The sequence below is a fragment of the Nestor notabilis genome, unplaced genomic scaffold (assembly GCF_000696875.1).
Source record: "Nestor notabilis isolate BGI_N333 unplaced genomic scaffold, ASM69687v1 scaffold15638, whole genome shotgun sequence".
Taxonomy (NCBI): Eukaryota; Metazoa; Chordata; class Aves; order Psittaciformes; family Psittacidae; genus Nestor; species Nestor notabilis.
The window spans coordinates 1-20,542 of NW_009938848.1; the positions used below are offsets into that span (position 1 = coordinate 1).

At 50.0% G+C, this 20,542-nt stretch overlaps 1 protein-coding gene across 1 annotated transcript; it reads left to right on the forward strand.

The window, feature by feature from the left end:
• The first annotated feature begins 920 nt into the window (after positions 1-920).
• FBXO10 (F-box protein 10) lies at positions 921-19,715 on the forward strand. Its single transcript, XM_010019563.1, is given in 13 exon segments — positions 921-1,481; positions 1,483-1,506; positions 5,305-5,385; positions 5,387-6,005; positions 6,008-6,150; positions 9,014-9,163; positions 10,554-10,690; positions 14,268-14,338; positions 14,889-15,041; positions 16,171-16,476; positions 16,479-16,717; positions 17,965-18,146; positions 19,550-19,715. Coding segments are annotated over 13 exon segments (2,832 nt in total).
• Positions 19,716-20,542: the final 827 nt, after the last annotated feature.

A 20,542-nucleotide genomic window follows, 5' to 3' on the forward strand; every position in this document is an offset into this window, starting at 1 on the left:
CCCTCTGCGGGAGCCCCGGAGCTCTCGGGAGGAGAGAGCCGAGGAAAGCCACGGAGGGAGATGCTGCGGTACTCGTACTCTCGTGTCTTCTTTCTCCAGCTTCGCAGGTGCCAGTGCTACTCTGGGTTTGTGCCGACCCCCGCGGCCCCGTTTGCAGGGACTCGAGAAGCTGTTTTAGGATCGGGTACTGCATCGCGGAGGGGTGGTCTTCAGAAGACCGCAGGCACTCGTCGGGAGAACGCCTGCTAGTTAGCCATACAGGTTCTGCATGCCGCACTGCACCTTCCCAGCAGCAAGACCTGGCCGAACACGCAGCGGCTCCGTGTCGTGCAGCATGTGCTTCTAGGCGTGCATCTGGCCTCATGCCTACCCTGCCTCAGCAGCTCCTGTCTCCTGGGGTCTTGCTCTGTGCCACTGGGTGGGAGCTGGTAGACGGCTCTCCCAGGGAGGTGACAGCAGGGGCTGGAACAGGGCAAGCCACAGTGGGATATGCCGTTGCTAGGGGAAGATGGATGTTATTGTTTATGTGCATCTTTGAATCCTAGAGTTAAGCAACAAAGTTTTAACCACCTTGAAAGAGCAGAGACCTCAGAACAGCTTGTTTGGGTGTTGCTGACCCACAAGTGGGGATAGCAGGAGAGGGAGGAAGGGAGGGCCAGGGGTGTTGGTGGATGGAGCACACCATAGGATGAGTACTGAGCCCCAGTTGGTCAGATCCCGTGTCTGCCTGAAGTGTGCTAGCCTGCTACTCTGGGCCTGCTCCTGTACAGTTCTGTCCCTGGAGAGGTATGTTCAGTAGGGACTTGCATGTTGCTGTCAACACGGGGTCCCTGCCCTGAGCCTTGCCTTCCCCTCTGTACCCCAGAAGCTCTCCAGGCACACCACTGACACACACTGTGTCTTGTCATTTGCAGGTGCTGATGGAGGTTGGTAGCCTGCCAGTGGAGCTGTGGCAGCTCATCTTATCCTACCTGTGCCTTCCAGACCTGGGCCACTGCAGCTTGGTCTGCAGGGCCTGGTATGATCTTGTCCTGAGCCTGGACAAAACATGCTGGCGGCAGCTCTGTCTGGGCTGCCTTGAGCACAGACACCCCAACTGGCCTAAACAGCCTGGTTTGGAGCCACAGTCTTGGAGAGAGGCCTTCAAACAGCACTACCTGGCCTCCAAAACCTGGACCAAAACCATGCAGGACTTGCAGTCCTCCAACTGCCTCTCTCTTTTTCAGAGGAGGAAGGGCTGGCACCAGCTCTGTGTTGACACAGGGGCCGAGTTCAGCAGCCTCCAGGCAGCCCTTGCTGCCGCCAGCCCCTATGACTGGCTTGTGCTGCTTCCTGGTGTGCACAAGGAGCAGAGCGAGATGCTGCTGAAGGTGCCCGTGGAGGTCGTGGGGCAGGGCAAACTGGGGGAAGTGGCACTGCTGGCAAGCATTGACCAGCACTGTCCCACTGCCTGCTTCTGCAGTGTGGTCTTCATGCCATCCTCGCTTCACCTCGGTACTCTACAAGGTGAGGCTTGGCAGGGCAGAGTGGTGGGGATGGTGAGGCTACCAAAGAATTCCCTGGTCTGTGAATGTTCAGAGGGCGCAACCAGGGGTTCTTGGACTCCCTAATACATGGGGGTCAGGGGCTTTATCCTTCAAATATTTCCACTTGATTACAGATTGCAACAAATGCCACACAAATTGCCACTAGCAAAAATCCCTTTGTGTAATAAAGCAAATATAAATATCTATAAGGTTATTACACATTACTGTCAGCAATCAATGATACAGTGTCAATCAATAGTATGGCAGCAATCAGTAATAGCAACAATCTTATAGCAATAACCAATAACAGTAGCAAACAAGTAGGTAAATACTATTACAGGTTGCTGCAAACTTAGACTAATACAATAGCAGATATGCTTATGATAGGTTACTTATGTGGATAATATAATGCACTCATCAGGAGAATTAGGCAGATTTCAGAAGAGATCAAACCATCTGTGAATTAGAAGTCATTGTTGTGGTGTAAAGTAGAGGGTTTATTAATGGTTAAATGATCAAATTATAATTAAACAGTGATTGCATAATAGTGAAATGGTAATCAAATGGTGATTAAGCATTAACCAAATGGTACTGAAACTGATTTGACAATGATTTGACACTGATTAAAATGATGATTTAAACAATAATGTAGATGGTGGTCAAACACTACTACTTACTATACTTCTAAGTACACAACAGATATATATATATATGTATAACAATGTATAAATGTCATTAGTATACAATATGCTTTTAGGCCTAGTGTAAAACATTGCTTACCTCATTATGGGTATCATATGCCAGGTAAGGGGTCTTTCAGCCTCAAGGAGTAACCTTGAGAGGCATCCCTGCTCGAGGGAGCTCACTACAGCGCAGCCGTAGAGGAGAGCTTGGTGAACTCACAGAGTGATGGATTTGTTGTCAACCCCCACTCTTTGGTGTTTGTGTAGGTGCACAGCAGTAGCACTTCTGGTTCTGTCTAGTCCCAGCTCAGACTGGCACTGTTAGAAACTGGTAAGACCCGACCTAGCTTCTTAGTCCCTGAGGAGGTCTGGCCTTGCACTGTTTGCACTGCAGGGCTGACTTCAGTCAGGGCTATTTGTGACACCTGAGCCAAAGCACTGTTCACTTGGTCAGAGTGCGTGTGTCTGTTACTCCATTTAGAGGGGAGTCCAGCCATCCCAGAGGCAGGAGAGCAAACCAAATCAACCCCAAAAGTGTGGCCAAAGTGGACCAGTCTCACATCAGAGTCACTGCGTGTCACAGTCTGGCATTAGCAGCACATCCCCAGCCAGGGTCCAAGATCTTGTAGCACGTTTGTAGAGAGAGTTCGTCCAGCTTAGGAAAGGAAAAGTACCTGCAGGATGGGACATTTTCAGAGAGAGGCTTAATTTTGGATGAAACGTGGGTCTGTTTTAAGGGGGTGTAGCACACCACTATTTTAGGCAACAAGTAGATGCTGTTGATTTCCATTTTTCACCTCCAGCAGCCAATAGATAATGATGGTTTTTGTTCTTTCAGAGCAATTTTATTTTTATAGCTTGTTTCCACTTTTCCAGATGATAAGTTGCCATTGCAGTCCCTTGTACGTTTGCCTACTGGTGGTATGTCAGGATGTGTCTAATTTCTCAATACCCAGCTAAACTTCAGAGGTGTATCTCTGCTTATCAAGGATGTTTCTGGCACCCAGGCTGGTGTGCATTTTCCTTTGTTCAGTGATTTTCCCCTTCTCACCAGCCACCTTTCCAACTGCCCATGTGGCAAGGTGGGAGCACCTTAAGAAGCTGGGTGTGCAAGAAGTACCCCTGGAGCTGGCAGTCCTTGCAGTGTGTGCCACATCAGCCCCACTGCCCTAGAAAACAGTTGCTGTTGATGTGCACTCTGCCTCAGCCTGGGCTGGGAGCCCTCAGCTGGTTCTTCTGCATACCTAAGTCAGGACACAGTATCGTGGGCTTAGCCCTGTTGCCGTGGTCCACTTTGACAAGACTTTGGTCCCCAGGGACAGTTGTTGACTGGTCTAGAGTGGGATATGCCCAGCGTGAATGCTGCACCTATGGGCTTTGCCTCCAAAAACAAGACTTGTCTTGCGATAAGTAAGCCTATCATTAGCTATAATATACGCTTTCATTTCTTTTTCACAATTTTATAATGTCACATATCTAACTTAGTCAGTCTGAAAGTCCTCAGGAGAAAGATAATGCACTGGCACGTGGTGGGAAAATTGAGTTGCAAATCTGCTGAAAAAGTCCCTGTTTGGCAATGGCCGTGTGCTGGGTTGCTAAAGCAGACGTGATGTCTAGCTCAGTGATGTCTCCTGCATTTGACTGGTCAGTGTGGCTGCATTTCGCCTTTCTGATTGTTGCTCTGGTCTCCATGTGCAGCTGCTGTTGGTGAAATGAAAGCATTTCCTTCCAAAGCCATCAATGAAAAACAAATTCTAAAAAAGCAAACTTACAGCAATCTTACTGGCAGTAATAACAACCCTGCAAGTTGCAATTCCAGAAAGGTTTTCACAAGCAGCCTCTCAGAAGCTTATTTGATTGTGTCTCTGTTAATTAGTGCTTTTTAATTAGAAAAAGGGAAAGTACGATTAAGTCTAGAGCAGACTAGTGGTCTGAAGGGATTTCTGTGTTACTGTCTTTGGGTACAAATAAATGCATTTCAAAACCTTTCTGCAGTATGACCACTTCTGAGGGTGCTCAAGGCTGAAACCAGATGTTAGAACTGTATGTTGGCTGCAGCCTCTGGGTATCTATGAAATTGCCCCAGCTCACTTGTCACAAACTATTTTCAATCCGCTTTTAATGTGGTGCACTGATCGAGGAAGAGAAAATAGTGATGTAGGAGATTCTTGTCAAATTAGGAGCACTGTGAAATTCCAAGCATGCTATTCAGCTTTTCTGACCTGGCTCCTGTATACCTTGTTGCATTGCAGTTGACCTTTTCAGTAGATGAGCAGAGATAATTGGCTATGCACAATCATCCTGGTAGTATGCCAGCACCCATAAATTGCTATGTGCATTGCCTATCAAAGCCGGAGGGCCATGGCAGGGGTGGCTCAGTTCTGTGAGCACCAGCAAGTCAGATGGTTAACCACAGTGAAGGAACGAGGAATTGATGGTGTCTCTGCTACTGCAGTATCACAACATAATGCTTATGCAACAGTATGGCACAAGTTTTTACATACCTTGCTTTGTGCTTGATGCATCGTGGGTGCAGCATCCTTCACCAATTATGCTAATGGCTCTGGGGAGAACTGTAGCTCTCCAGGTCACCCAGGTAATGTTTGATGTCTTACCTGCTGATTCACCCAGTAAACTCCTGAGTCCATTAACAATGCCCACTGGCAAATACACATCTCTGAAGTTGCAAACTCTACTGTGTAGGGAGTGTTGCTAAGGCTTAATGATCTTGGTACGTTAGGCCCTGTCTGCTCCTACTTGTGACTGCTGGGCCTCCCTGAGCAAGTGTTAAATGACATTAAAGTGGCTTAAACCACTTAAACATTGATAAACCACGACAACTGCCAAACTGTGTCTTGCCTTTGAAGTTAAAGAAACGTTGCCAGCAGGGAAGAAAATCAGTAGATGTCAATTGTTGCAAGATACTTGCTAACTCAGCTTGCAGCACTGCATCTGTGCCTGTGTGAGCTTGTTTTTGTGACACCTGAAGGCATATTGTGAGCGTGAGCTTGTTTGCTGTGGAAGGACTTGATGGTATGTCCAGGAACACTTTTTCTTGCTTTGTGCAATGAACTCACCTTGTGCTTACTCTCCAGACAAGCTCAGATTATGTCCCATTCGACAGTTGCAACTTTGAAAGTGGGCAGCTGCAGATCAATGCACCAGGGACATGCCAGGGTGAAGTTCTGCACCTTCAGCCAGTCCAGCATCCATCTCCACAATGTGGCCCTCTGCATCCTGGAGAACTGTGAGTTCACCAGCAGTGAGAATGCTTCTGTAACTGTGGAGGGCTGCCCAAGCTCTGACCATAACTGGGCCTTCAAGCACCTGGCCATGCTGGCCAAATCCCATGCAGTGTCCGTACGGGAGCCCGACCCACCTGGCTGCCCTTTGGCCAAGCGGGGTGGCTGGGGAGGATCACTGCTGGGGCCAGTGAGAATATGTGAGATTGTTGTAGGGGAAGAACAAAGCAGCTTCCTCTCTGCTGTGGGTGCTCACACCCTGCACATCTCAGCCCAGGAGGGCATTGAATTCAGAGAGAACTTGCAGGCAGCAAAGGAAGAGGAATGCCCAGCCCTTGACTCAAACTCTAGTGACAGTGACTTAAACAGCGACGATGTAGAGAATGCTCAGGCTGCCTACAAACTGCCCTATCAAGCTCGCATCCTGACTCACATGACCGCTAATGTTATGGACAGCAGGCTTCAAAGCAACATACTGCACACCCTTCAGAGGGACCTTAAACTCAAGTCTCTGCAGCAGGAGCTGCAGCAGGACAAGGAGGCCCAGTCTTTGGCCAGCTGCAAGGCTGCATCGTCCAACAGTGCCTTTTCAGGGATGGGAAGGGAGGACTATTCATTTATTCGCGAGGGCAAGCAAAACTCGAAGGAAGCATCTTCAGGGATCTTACCTATGCAGTGCGCTGCATACAGAACAGTAAGGTGCTGTGAAGACTGCTGTGAACCCTCTTCTCTCTCCCTCCTGCTCCACTGGCTCCCTTTCTACGCATTGCTTGTGTTAACCAGCCCAAATGAAATGCAGGTCACTTGCAGCCACCTGCTTTCTTCATGCAGTAACGTAATTAAAATTGGAGATGTTAACTCGGTGGCATGCTTGGGGTTATGTAGTTAGGCCTGTTCTACCTGTAAATTAAACTCTCACCCTGTAAAAGTGCTGCACAGCACATAACACAAATGCAGGGACTGCAGGACTGTGGTGTCAGCCTCTGCCATGGTCAGACCCTTGCCATGGCCAGACCTGGCTGCTTCAGGAGATCCTGCAAGGGGAGAGTGCCTGCCACAGGGGTGTAAGCAGGGATTTTGGCTCAGGACATGTGCTGGAGGCTGAACTGAGGTTTTCCGTCAGTGCAGTGCTTGCCCAAAGTTCTCCACCTCTGTGCCTGTGTTCCTCTTCAGACAGGAGGCAAGGACGTAGTTGATAAAAATCCCCCACTGTCAGGGGTTCTCCAGAGGATCATCTCCAGCCACCTGCCCAGAGCAAGACTATCCCCACTGCTTGGTCAGGGCAACTTGGGATTTGGACCCACTTTTCAGTCTATTGCTTTTAAGGACTGCAAAGAAAAGTTTTATGCAAGGGAAGAAGGGGAATGTTTTTCCATGTGGCTCTGGGAAAGGGCTTTGCTGTGATCGTGCTAGCTCCTCATCTACAGTCCCCACAGAAAAGCACTGTTGCCTGCACAGAAACACCTTGTTTCTTGGCAGCAGAGGACAGCTCCTTTATTTCCAGCGTGTACCAGAGGTGCCCTCCTGAAGGCTGACCCATGGACAGAGTAGTGTCAGGAGAGAGCAGAGACTGCATTTAGCTTTCAGTCCCTCTGAGCTGCTGACGTGTGGAAAGCAGACTCCACAATCTGTAAGATTGTAAAGTAGGTATGTTTATTCAGCGCTGGGCAGCACGGGGGGTAGTCCCACCAAAACCGTGTGCACCTGTCGTGACAATTTGTTCTAAATTTATACAGTAACTGTTGCATATACATGAGATTTCCTAATACGCCTGTACATATGTATGACCTGTCTCCGCTTCGTATTAAAATTAGGGCTCCTCCTCCTTGCGCTTGCACAGTATCTTCTGGTGGTGGTCTTCTGGGGTCGTGGGGGATGAAGGCCATAGGTCTTCCTCACCATGCACTCTTCACCCCTTGGTCTTGCGCGTGCTCTAAGTTCTCTTGGGTTCTCTCCAAACTACAAGGTCCGCTTCAGCCGGTTAGGAACTAGTTCTTGTGAGAAACCACTAATTTTATCTAGTCCTTGCTGATTTCAGGGACTGCTGTTTGTAACAAGTCACAAAGCTTCTTTATAAAACATGTTACAACTTAATGATTATCTACCCTACAATTCCCTATTTCACTGCTACGGGGCTGTTTTTGTAGGAGTTAGGCTGGCAACAAAGATACAGCATTTTGGCCTGTGTTCTGTTTTTGTTCTCTTTAGTTTGCTTCCAGTTTGTTCAGCAGCCTGGTTTTAACTGGTGGCAAATAGGAGGGAGATGAGGCCAGCCCAGCTGCTGCTCTCTGAGAATTTGCTCAGCTAGGAATTAGACCAGAGGCTCTTGTTGAGAGGTGGATGTCAGAGCACCAGGCAATAGGAGACAGTGAATGTGATGTGAATTGGGAGTGCATGGATGTGAGATGGAAGCAAGGTGCTACACAAAGTGGGAGCACGGTGGAGCTGGCAAGGGCTCGATGTCATTGCACAGCCAGGACCCTCCAGTGCAAGGCGATGCTGGGCCAGGGTCTGGTGTGTGGGACCCAGCTGGAGCAAGTGCCTGCGTTTCTTGCCTCTTGTAGCTCTCTCCCCAGGCAGCCAAGCGTGACTGATGGAGACAAACAGCTGTCCAGCCCTGCTGAGCTCCACGTTTAGCTGAGAGATTGAGCGAAGCACCTTTCTGGAATGAGCAAATAAAAGGAAGTATAATTACCTTCTGATTTGTGTTGGTCATTGAAGTGGGATATGCAAAGGCAATTTGTAGATTATTTCTTAGCATTCATAAGACATGGACTTAAGATGTGATTTTGTTTGGCTGGAAAATATTAAAAATTACTGCTGTGTAAATATTTAGCTACTTACTTGCTTAGGGGAAACTAGGTTGTTACACATGGCGTCAATGCCTTCAGTTTGCTGGCTGTGTCATTTCCGCCCCCAGGTGGCAAGATCTTCCTTCTGAAGGCATAAGGTATGCTGAGCATGTGTGCTGTAGCACACTGGCTTAGTCAACTTCATGGGAGATTCATGGGAGGCTCTGCAGCATTTGATGTGTTGGCTACAAGCAACCAGCAGAATCAGGAGGTGGCCTTTTGCTGGCTGTACAGAGAAGATGCCACTGCAAATAGGGACTTCCCAAGGAGGGGTAGGACAGGTCTGTTGTACCATGAGTAGTTTGGACGTGGGTCAGGGAATGGTTGCTTGCTGTTGCTGATGGTGTACAAGCACAGTGCAGTGAGTGAAGCCATCTGGCATAGCTGAATGCAGGCTTTGCAAAGTGGAGAGATATACCAGGCCAAGAGGGTGTCTTTGCCCTGGCTCTGTAGTATCAAGCACTGTGGGTCCTATTCCCAAGCAGACCCATGCCAGTGGGTAATGCCCAACAGGCTTGCTCATAGCACTTGTCCACATGTACTGATCTTTCTTTCAGCTGGTCTGTGCGCCTAGCACACCCTGGGTTGTGGGAGAGGCAGAGGGGTTGTAGATTCACAGGGGTTGCAGAAGGGAGAGCTACACCCTTTGGTCATGTCCTCTTCTTTGTTCTTCTAACTACAACCACAGGTGCTTCTCTTCTTCCCTACAGGTTATCATGTTGAGGAATGACATCCATTGTTGCAAAGCATCAGGCATATTCCTGCGCCTGTCAGCGGGAGGCCTGACTGCAGACAACAACATCCATTCTAACTGTGAGGCTGGAGTGGACATTCGTAAAGGAGCCAACCCCTTTGTTCTGGTATGTACCCTCCAAGCCATGCTGGAGAGCAGTGTGCTTTTCCTGTCACCTGCTGTTCCTCTCCGAGGGGTGCATCTTCCAGTATAGAAAACACTGAGCTTTCTGTTAGCTTTGCCCTTCTGTTTCTTAATTTTTTGTTGACAGATTAGAGTACAGCTAAGCCCAAGGGCAAGGCACAGCGAAGTGCTGCCTGATAGTACATGCATGGTCTTCTGCTCTGTTTGATGGTATGTGTCTTAAAATTGCTGCACATAGAGGGGAGGTAGGGGCATGTTGCCTTATCAAATAAATACCCCTGTGTAGTGAGTGAACATGTGCAAGTAAGGTAGTAAATTGGCACTGTACTGTAAATTGTTTTTCCCACAGTGGGAATCATGTTGTCTACCCTGGGAGTTGGTGTAGGATCTCGGCTGAGCAGACACCTGAGATCCTCCACCTGCTGCTGGAGAGCAGTGGCTGCTCTCCGGCAGCATGGCTCTTCCTCTGAGTTGGTAGTATCTCAGCTGTGCAGAGGGTGACCTTACTGAATGCTGTATCTGTAGTCATCCTTGAAGGAACTGGGACCTCACCGTGCAGGGAAAGGCAAAGACATAGATACAAGCTGAGTCACTCTGTGACTCTCTGGCTACATTGAGCTCTCCATGTGAGCTCTCTAGAGGAGATGGAGCAGGCAGCCCTGTGAGGCTAGGCTGTAAGGAGGTGGCAGCTCAGCCACAGAGCTTTGTTTGGCTCGGTTGCATCTCTGAGCTGCTGTTTGTTGCTTTTCCTGGTTCGGTGATTCCTACCCTGCCTCTGTGCAGGATACTGGGCTGGGACTGCTCAGAGGGTCCCAGAGTACTCCTTTCCTGTTCTAATGGAGATGTTGGAGAGAAGCAGCTGTGTGGCTGCTGGCAGCGGTCATACATGCACCATTTGGCAGCTTGAGAAAAGGCACCACACTGTAACACTGAGTCCTCTGCTTGGACTCCAGCCTCCAGCTCCATTGGGGTGCCACTGATGACTTTTATCTCTTGGACATGGGAGGTGTTGGAGTTGCAGCCCCACAAGCCCTGCCCAGTGTCAGATGGGCTGTGGGGAACGAAGCATCACCAGGTCCAGGGTGGCCCTTGGAGATGGCAGCAGGAGCTGCTGGAGGAAGAAGAGGCTGCTGGCATGATGAGAAATGTGGCATTGTGTACTAGAACCCCAAAGAAAGGTAAAATTAAGCGTGCATTGGCCATTTGAGAGTGATTTCTTGGTAGCTGGATTAATTACCCTTCTGCCCTTTTCCCAAGCAGGGTTGGGAGCTGTTGCTTTTCTCTGTGATTGCTGTCTTGCTTGCGCACTTTTATAAGTGACTTTCCTCCCTCTTGCTTTTATTCATTCTACATGTGCAAAAATGAAACTGTAGTGCAGTAAGATACACAGTGGTCTTCGCTCAGGCATTGTCATCGTTGGCAATGGAAAAGGCATCATCCGTAGCAATCAGATCTATGGAAATAAAGAAGCTGGCATTTATATTCTGTATAATGGAAATCCTGCTGTGAGGTACATTAGTTAGCACTGACCTCTTTCTCTCCTCCTTTGTTTGTTATGAATTATTCCTCCCACTGTGCACACTTTCCTTCTCTTTTTTTCAACCCCCACCATAGAGCAGAGATAGGACCATGGTGCACTATTGTCTTTCTGCGACTTTCCTCTCTCTGCTTGCTGCACTCAGGTCTTTGCCAAGTGCCAGTCCTCAGGTTTTCCCCCAGATCTGAGGAGGACACAGGCTGTGTTCAAGATGAACAACTCACATGTCATGGTGCCTTTTGCAGGAAAAGCGGAAAGGACCTCGGCACTCCAGTCATTGTTACTCGAATTCACCTTTCTGCTTTAAACACCTGATGCTACTGACTTGTATGTGTTTAATACCATTAGGTTTAGATGTTAGTGCTGTACTCTGGGAGGCTTTATTCAGGTCGATGCTTTACCTGGTATCAACTAGTAGCAATGAGCCCAGAAATGAGATGGCAGCTGGAGCATGGTATTGGTTGCAGATGTGAGGGGCATCTCATCTGTACTCTCACCCCTTTCCATCTCTCACTGTGCCTGTGAGTGATAATGAACAGGCATATGATAACTCATGGTACTATAGAGCAGGGTGGGGCACAAAAGGAAGAAAATGTTTTTTCTGGATCAGCCCCATAGCTAAGATGTGAGTGTTCATGCTGGAAATGTGCATAAATAACAGTACTTCAGCCTTGAGTCCTGCAGATCTAATGAAAGTGACCTTTTGGAGGTTTGTGAACTACAAGGAGAGCTGGTGAGGTTTATACAGACTGCCTGTATGGACCCTTAAGAACAGGTTACTGAGGCACTTAGTCTAGGATGGGGCCTGGAGAGATCTGCAACAGAAGTATCAGCCCTGAAGACACAGGTGTCAGGGCTGGGCTTTCCAATCAGGGATTATGAAAGTGCTCTCTCAAAGACATATCGCTTTCCTAGAAAAGTGGTATTGTAATAGCAGAGCCCAGCAGTGCAGAGGAAGTATCTTGGGAGATGGAGAGATTTACTAGATATCCTTCTCTTAGTACCTTCTTACAACACTGTTTGCAACCACGGCTTGCACCTTGTGAGTGATACATATGACCTTCTGTGCCTGCTGGCACCTCAGAAGTAATAGGGAGAGGGCAGAGGGAAAGTGGGAAGACACCTTTTTTCTCCTGACCAGTTGCCTGCTTTGGAGGAGCCCTCCAGCTCCTCTCATGAGTGCTGCTCTGTGCTGGCTTGAGGCAGGCTCCAGCCCTGGTCAAGGCTGCATGCACTCATGCTGTCCCAGCAGTGCCACATGCCGTGTTGAGCATGGGGCTCAACAGGAGCTATTGCCATGGATGGGTCTGACTGACAGGTTAGTGTGTACAACTGCAGGCAAGTAGGGCTGGGACAAGGGGGATGTTTATGGTAGGAGCATGTCCTTTGCTGGATGCCTTTTCCACACCTGGAAGCAGAACAATGTTTTGCTCATTCCTGAGAGCTGCAAGCCCAGCTCTGTCCTGTGTACACTGCCTGCAGCTGCCTGGCTGGGGGACAAGTTTAGCTGAGGCATTGCAAGGGGCTCTGTGAAGAAAGCAGGGAGGTGTCCTTTTGAGAAGTGTGCCAGCTACATGGGTGCCAGGTACCATTTTTAAGCATGATAGAGGTGCTTTGGGATGTGTGTTTTCCACTCAGGAGTACCCTCTGCAGCACGTTTGGGTGAGACTGATCCCTTGATGTGCTGAGGTTGAGGCTGGGAGGTGCCAAGTATGATGGTACTTGGTGGTGCAAGGCTACTGCCTGCTCCCCTAAGCTGGTGAGAGCAGCACAGGAGGGCACTGCCCCACAGCTGAAAGCCTCTGCCTTGTGTTCTTGGAGGATTGCCTCTAGGATGATTTCACAGCTCCTCTTCATTCATATCCTTGCAGCTTCTGGTGCAAGTGTGGATGTCCAGTACAGGCACATTGTGTGTTCTTCCTGCCTGGTTCCTCTTTCTGGAGGCAGGCACACATGTCACACTAGGCCCTGCAGCCCACAAGCAACTTTCCATTCCCTGGGCGCTGCTGGTAGCCTGTGTTGCTCTGGCAAGGTGGCAGGGCCTTCCCTCAGCTGCCAGGCCCTGCCTGAGCTGGCAGCCACAGCTACTGCCCTGAGCAGGCAGTAGTGAGAGGAGGGGCAGCCATGCTGGGGCAACCAATGACAGCAAGGACACAGCTGTCTGGCCAGACAAGATGGATGGCCCCTGCACTGCCTGCACTTATCCTTGGAGCAGAACAGCAGCTTAAAGTGTGGCACCCAACCCTACACCCCCAGCCAGCGATGGTGATTGTGCATTGCTGGTGATCGCATGTCACATGCACTGCTTTCCCACCCTGGTTCACTGCTGTAGAAGCTCCTCCACTTGCTTCACAGCGTGGTTGGAGCAGAGCCATCTCTGGCGAGCATTCCTGGGTGGATGCCAAGGAAGAGTCTGTGCCAGGCACTGTGCTCAGTTGGTAGTTTTACATCATGATCAGCCTGGTTGCTCTCCTGCTCCGAACCTCAGCAGCAAGCCAGAGTTTCAGGGTCACACTGGGGAGGAGGACCTGGTGGTGTGGTTGAGGCTCCTGAGCTTTGTTCCTTCTGACAGGAGGCAGGTGGAAGCCCAGGGCACAGCAGGTGACACCTCTACTCATGTGCAACAGGGTCCACACATGCTCTGCAACCTACCTTTTCTAGTGCAGCACTGCCTCTGCTCCTGCTTCTATGCCTAATGTTTCCCACCATCAACCATGGTCACCATCTGCACAGTGGTTTTGGGGCTCCTTTCAGAGCAGCAGTCCCGTGGCTGATAAAGCGTCTCACCCCATCCCTGGTGTGAGGAGGATGGGTGAAGCCCAGGCTCTTCTGTGGCATCAACTGAGGTGGACTCCAACTGCTACACGCTGCATCTCCTGCGATTTTCTATGGTGCATAGGAGCCTGCAGCTTGGAACCCCTCTGCTCCACAGTGCCTCTGGGGTAGAGAGGCTGCAGCAGCTTGTAGTGGGTGGCCTGCCTCCCTGTGGGGTGTGCTATGTGGTGCTGAGAATGCTGAGCATGGAGGGTGGTTTGCAGGGGAGTGAGTTTAATCCTGAGGAAAAGGAAAGTCCATCTCAGGGGTGGCAATAACTGTGAGTGCAGATAAGCAGCCGCACTTGGTTCTCCTTGTCAGTATTTTCCCTGTAGCTCCAGCTGGCCACTCCTGGAGACAGGATGCTGGCTGGACAGACAAATGGTCTAATATGGTGACTGTTTGATGCTATTCATGAGCATCTGCCATTCAAATATTCTTACAGAATGTGCTTCTTTGTGCCTCTTTGTGCTTTCACCTCCTTGAAAGTGGTTCAGCTGTCAGTAACTCTGCTCTGCTTTGCATGTACCTTCCTTCCCACTGTGCTTCCTTCTCCCTGCGCTTTGCTGTGCAGCTGCCCCATGTGCAGTACTCCTGCTGGGCACAGGCAACAGGCTGTAATAAGTAGCCAGCCAGGGTGACTGGTGCCTCTGCAGAGACCTGTTGTGCTGGCATCCGTGCAAACTTGAGCAGGCAACACTGCTGCTGGTAACTTCCTTCTCTTTTCCTACCTCAGTGGAAACCATATTTTCCAGGGACTGGCTGCTGGAATAGCAGTGAATGAGAATGGGTGAGGCCAGATCACAGGTATGGGAATGAAAATGGTTTTGTTATGACCAGTTTGTTTCTGTCTTTAATCCTCTGTTCAACTGCAAAATTTACCTCGTTGTGGTTCTTGCATGACTTTAGGTGCAATAATCCCTTAGTTTGCACTTTCTAGTTGGCATTTTTGCTGTTGACAGGGGGAGCATGTCTTTCTGCAGCGTGTCCTCCAAATTATTGTTCCCTTTGTCTCTGGCCCAGCTGGGTCATGAAACTGTGCTCTAGAGCAGTCTAACATATAGACTGTTTTTTAACCCTCCCATACTATCCAGTTTATAAGGCTGTCAGTGACGCTTTCCCATTGTCCTGGCACCTCTGAGTGGTCTTCCACTCTGCTCTACGCCTCAGAGGACAGGGAGGTGATGGTTACTGGAACTGCTAATGACTGGTGTCCTATGTGGGAGAGCATTGCTAAGGAAGCTCCTGGGGCAATAGGTGTTTTCCAGTGGGGCCAGGTCTCAGTTTGCCAGGTGTCTTTGCTCTTCCATGGGTAGGAGGCCCGTGTGGTAACCTCATCTTCCCTGCCTTGCCCTAGGGAATGTCATCTACAAGAACCAGTGGGGTGGAGTAGACATCTGCCATGGGGGCGACCCAGTCCTCAGGAACAACCTCATCTCTTGGGGCTACTCGGATGGCGTGGTGGTGGGTGAGCGTGGGAAGGGCCTCATTGAAGGAAACACCATTTACGGTAAGAAAACAAGCCTGGGTGATGGATGATTCTTGCTTTGCTGGGCTGCCCTCTACGTCTGGCATACCCCATGGGACAAGGTGAGCTGTGTCTGCTGCTGTCCTGCGCCAGCTAACTAAGGGACAGAGTAGTCTGGCAGGGTCTGTAATCCAACAACTGGGCTAACATCTGACAGAGGCTAAAATCCTCATGTGGTTTTCATAGGAAGCTGGAAATGGTATTTGTTTTTAAGGGGTTTTAAAGCAGCTGCAGAGAGAGAAGTGCTGCAGAGAAGCCCACACTGCCAGGGCATGGATCTAAGTCCTGGAGCAGCTGAGCTCCTCTTTGGCCCTGTGTGGGACAGAGATGCAGCACAGGTAGTCACATAGCATGGCTTTGTGTGCATCTGTCTGTCCATCTGTCCCACTAGTAATGCTGGAGGTGGTGGTGGCCTGTAGTGCTGGCAAACAGTGTCAGCCTCTTGCAGTGAGGGTAAGATACACAGATAGGGAGTTACCAGAGGTTTGTGGATCAGCAGTGTCCAGGGCAGAAGGAAGGTGGTCACAGGGGCTGGCTACCCTGTGCATGATGAAGCTGTGGCTCAGCCTGCACTAGAAACTGGAGAATACATCTGGACACATGAGGCTAAGCTGCAGGGAAACCCAGGTTGGTGCTCACAAAGCTGTGTGCTCCCTGGCTCCAAAGACTCTGAGTCGTGGAGCAGAAGAGACCAGGGCACACGGGCTTCCCAGTCTGTGGTTGCCCTTCTGCAGTGAAGCCACCTGTGCATGGAGCCAGTGGACAGGACTGTGCCTGGGCATCCCACGGAGCCCCAGGGCAGTGGGAATTTACCTCTTGGTTGCAGGACTTAAACCAGGGGAATTGAGCTCGGTCAGAGCATGGACAGTGCCAGGAAAGGACAGAGGTGGGGAAAAAAAGGCTCACAGACTTGAGTCAGCCCAGTAGGACCAAATCAGGGCCAAAGGATCTCTGTGAGCCCCTCATGTGTAGGCTTAGCCTTCATGCGTGCTCAAAAAGGAGTTTGCTTCCATCCCACCTGCATTGCATGTGCACTACCAGCTGCCTTGGGGCAGGGGTGGGTGTCTCCAAACACTGCTAAGTTGCTGGGCCATGCCACCCCGCACTGCATGAAACAAGGGCTGTGGGATGTGGATGATGTCCTCCAGCCTCCTGCACCTCGTCAACAACTAGATCAGCCACAACAGCATCTATGGAGTAGCAGTGTTCTGCCATAAGGATGCTCTTGACTACTCCCCTGGTCAGGGGCGCAGCGAGAGCTTCCAGGAGGAGAGGAAGGGTGCCGGTGGGGAGAACAATCCTGACAGTGAGGGGGAGCACCCAGCTGCCCACCATGCCATCACTGTGGCACTGGTGGAATTGAACAGCATCAACTACAACGGAGGTGAGCTCAAGGCCTGCTCCTCTTCTTGGGCGATGGCGGGGTAGTGGTGGTGCAGAGCAGCCAGCTGACACACGTTGCCAACAACAGCATTTCCTGTAACAGCCAGGGAGGCATGCTGGTGGAGGCTGAGTGCCACGTGGAGATATGTGGAAATAGCATCTACGAGAACCACAGCAATGGCATCGTCTCCAGGGGAGAGGGCATCATCACAGAGAATGACATCATTGGCAACCACCGGTGTGGCCTTCAGCTGCTCCAGGCAGCAGATATGAAGGTACATCCTGTAGATTGGTAGGTGGGGCACTGACTTGTGTGTCCCTGCAGCTGGGAGCAAAGTGAACACTCCATCCCTGGCAGTGTTCAAAGCCAGGTTGGTCGGAGCCTTGGGCAACATGGTCTAGCGTGAGGCATCCCTGCCCATGGCAGGGGATTAGAACTAGATGATCTTAAGGTCCTTTCCAATCTGAACCATCCTATTACTCTGTGATCCCATAGGATTGGCATGCTGTGTGAGCTGTGCTGAAGAACTGGGGTAACTGGCATCTGAACTAGAATTTTTGAAACTTAGATGCTGTGTTCCAGCATCTAGCCAGTTCCAAAGGTTAGTACCTGGCTCAAGGTTGCCTCTATTTTGTTCTTTGTTGAGGTGAAGCCATTGTGCATCAAAATAATAGATAAATGCAATTTAACTCATCATGAAGGACCCCTAAAATGAGTATAAAGAAATCTCTGCCAAGATAAATGCTCTGCATGAGTCCTGCAGGGGCTGCAGATTCTTTCTGAAAACCGTGCCTGTAGAAAAACATCGCCTTCTGGACCAGAAAATAAAACCCGCTGCGTTTTTCATGGTCCCAGCTGTCTGGTCTCCTAGAGCATACAGGCAGGGTTCATGTTGCAGGGTTCATTTGGGCAACAGGTCCTTCTTGAAGTACTGGCAATGTCATGGTGCTATCATTTCTCGTCTGTCCACTGGTAGAGCCAAACAGATGGCCTGAGAGCAGCATGAGACCATGGGATGGTCTGTGGTGCTGGGGTTGGGATTGCTGGGCAAGGAGCACTGCAGCAGCTGTAGCTGTGGATCTAGGGAGGAGAAAGGACTGATCTTCCAGATGATGGCACAGTGGTTCTTGGGGAAGAAGATACTCCTAAGTACTTTCTTTTTATACACAAAGAAGTGACAGCCTTGAAGTACAGCCATTTCAAACCTGAAGGGCAAGGAGAAGCAGCAGGTTCACATTCAGCAGCATCTGTGCTTGTCTTTCAACAGGGTGTTGAGTAGCTTGTAGCATCTAGCACTGACAGAAACTGAGCTGCCAGCTAGGGCCACCTGTAATGTGTGGAAGGCCTTGGGAAAGCTTCTGTGAGCATGGCTATGGCTCATCCATTCTGTCCCCTTCACATGCTCCCAAACTGCCAGGTGAGCCTGTGGAATAGCTTTGGCATTCGGTTTTGTGTTGATCAAAGAGCCATATGAACAATGACCTTCTGCTTGGGCCATCCTGTCTAAGGCTTATTTTGCAGGTAACCAAGAACAGAATCCAATCCTTTCAAGACTATGGCATTGCTCTTTTTGATGAAGCCGGAGGCCTGGTGCAGGAAAACCTCATTTTCCAAGGGAGATCCAAGAAATCCATTTTGCGACCAATATCAAATGCAGAGGATTGCATCATCCAAAACAACATGCTTCTTACCTTCAAGAAAAGGTGAGGCCACTAGCACCATTGAGTGCAGCTGTGAGCTTGCACTCGCAGCTCTCCTGTTAGGCAAGCACTAGAGAGCTCTGCTTTGTAGCTCTTCACTGTTTCCCATACCAGCTGACCCATGACACCAGCTCCACAGGCATAGTGAGCCACTCTAGGTGAGGAGTGCAGATCAAGCAGAGTCAAGAGGTTCCTCACAGGATACCTCTAAAGCCCCTTTAAAGGAGGTTGGATTATTCCTTGACTGGCCAGCATGTGTCTTCACGATGTCTCTGAGCATAGGCATGTCTGCCGTGTGACCTGGCCAGCTTGTTCTTCTGTGCAGTGCTGCCTTTGAAGCCTGGCAGCTGTGTCTGCAGGCTGCACTGCTGTCCCTGCAGTTCAGACAGCCCTGGGGTGTTTGTAGCCTGGACTGTGAGAGTCAAGGAAGGAGGGAAGGCCAGAGCCACCTTGCATCTGTATTGTGCTTTTGTGCTGGTGAGGAGGAGAGTGGTATTTGGCTTCAGATTCCACTCTAGGCTTTTGCTACCAGAGCAATGTGAATGGCAAATGGGAAAATGGATCTTGGAGTGCTTGTTTTTCCCAGACATGGTTTAACTATTCTTGTCTTTGGGCCACTACAGAGAGAATTCATCTTCTGATGGTCTTCAGAGGTATGTCTGTAGCTGCAGACCTCTAATGGGTATTGAAAAGCTTTCCTTAGCTGCTGGCTGTCACCCAGATCTCAGTGACTCTCATCTTTATGGGCTTCGTTCAAAACAGATGTTTCCAGTCCAGGACTCTGCAGCAGGTGCCTGGGGAGGGAAAACCAGAGCCCCATCATCCATACAAGGGCTGGGTATTTAGTGGATTGTTCTTTTTAGCTAGAAATTTGACCTTGACTCATCTCTCTGGGTCATAAGTCTTAGTATAGGGTATGGGAGAGGACACAGGCAAGTTGGAAGACTTGCATTACTTGGGGGGATTTTAGGACATGTGGTCCCCGAGGTTGATGATGCTCTCACCTGGTCCTACAGAATCCCATATCATGAAAGTCAAGTGTACTAGCGAGGACTCTCAGCTAGGACTCTACTAGGCACTCCCAGTGCCCTTAGCCCCATGATTCCTCCATTAGGTTTTCAAATCTGGCCTCCTTTAAGCAATTATTGGGAGGTCCCAGCATTGACTTTCCTTCTGCAGGCCCTTGTCTCATCCCCCAGAACTTTCACTCACTTACAGGTGTTGGCCAATTATTTCTGTCCCACTTGGGTATTAGAACAGACCATTGTGTGGTAAGCATTGTGTGCCTGCCAGCACTGCTCTGCCTTTTTCCTCCTGGAAAAATGAACCTCAAGGGAGTGTTTCTAAGGATGCTCTGTAAGGACTTACCTGCTTATGGCCATATGGGGTGTCTCTCCTTTCCCCAGGTTTGATATGGAATGCATGCTGATCAACCCCCCAGCACAGCCTCACATCGAAGGAGGTGCCCTGGGGTCCTGCACGGCGGCTGGAGGTCAGAGGGTTTCCAGCATAACCACCAGGGTGGATGGGGGCTGCCACAACCATAGGAGCATCTTCTGCACCATTCTTTGACCATGGAGGGAGGTTTCTTCACTGGTCTCTCTCCCTGTCTTTTCTCCAGAGCTGCTGCTGGGAAACTCTCACAGCTCAGGGATGAGGACCGTTATCGGGATGTACTCCCTTTTCATGAAGGATTTTGCAACTTCAGTGGCACCTCATTAAATAAAAAAAAGCAGCTGGGAAAACAGCCATTAATGTCTTCCTCCTTGCCCACTGAGATCACTGCTGGGGTAATACGCAAGCGAGCAGTTCTTAGATGAACCACACTCCTGGCAGGACCAGCAGCATGTCTGGCCAAGCCTCTCCAGCCTGAGCTCCAGACAAACCTCTCTTGCCATGGGCCTGTGGCATTATTAATTTGGGAATCACTTACTTTGAAGATACTTTGTTGGAGACTATCTGCACTTGTGCCAGAAGACTCAGAGACAAACAGCATATCCTTTATGGTCTTACTTTGTTTCTGTCTGTGCTGATTCTGAGCCAGACAGGGCAGACAAAGCAATGCGGGCAGACAAAGCAATGCAGACAGACAAAAGCACAGACATACATTAATGGAGTAAGGTCTCTCCAGCAACTGGACCCGGATGCTGCCTGGCCAGTACCTGCCTCTGGGTCCCATTCTCCCCAGTTTCTGACACCAGGGCATATAAGCCCCCCAGCTCCCCTTCCCCCCCAACAGACAGACAGAGTGTCTGGGCTCCCAAACCTCTTGATGCCCATGCAGATCCACACACACCAGTGGTGCTGGCACCCACACCAAAGGGAGAGCTCTCATCCCAAGAAAAGTTAGAAAGAGTTCTTGATGAGCAGGCAGGATGTGCTCACCAGACACAGGTGTG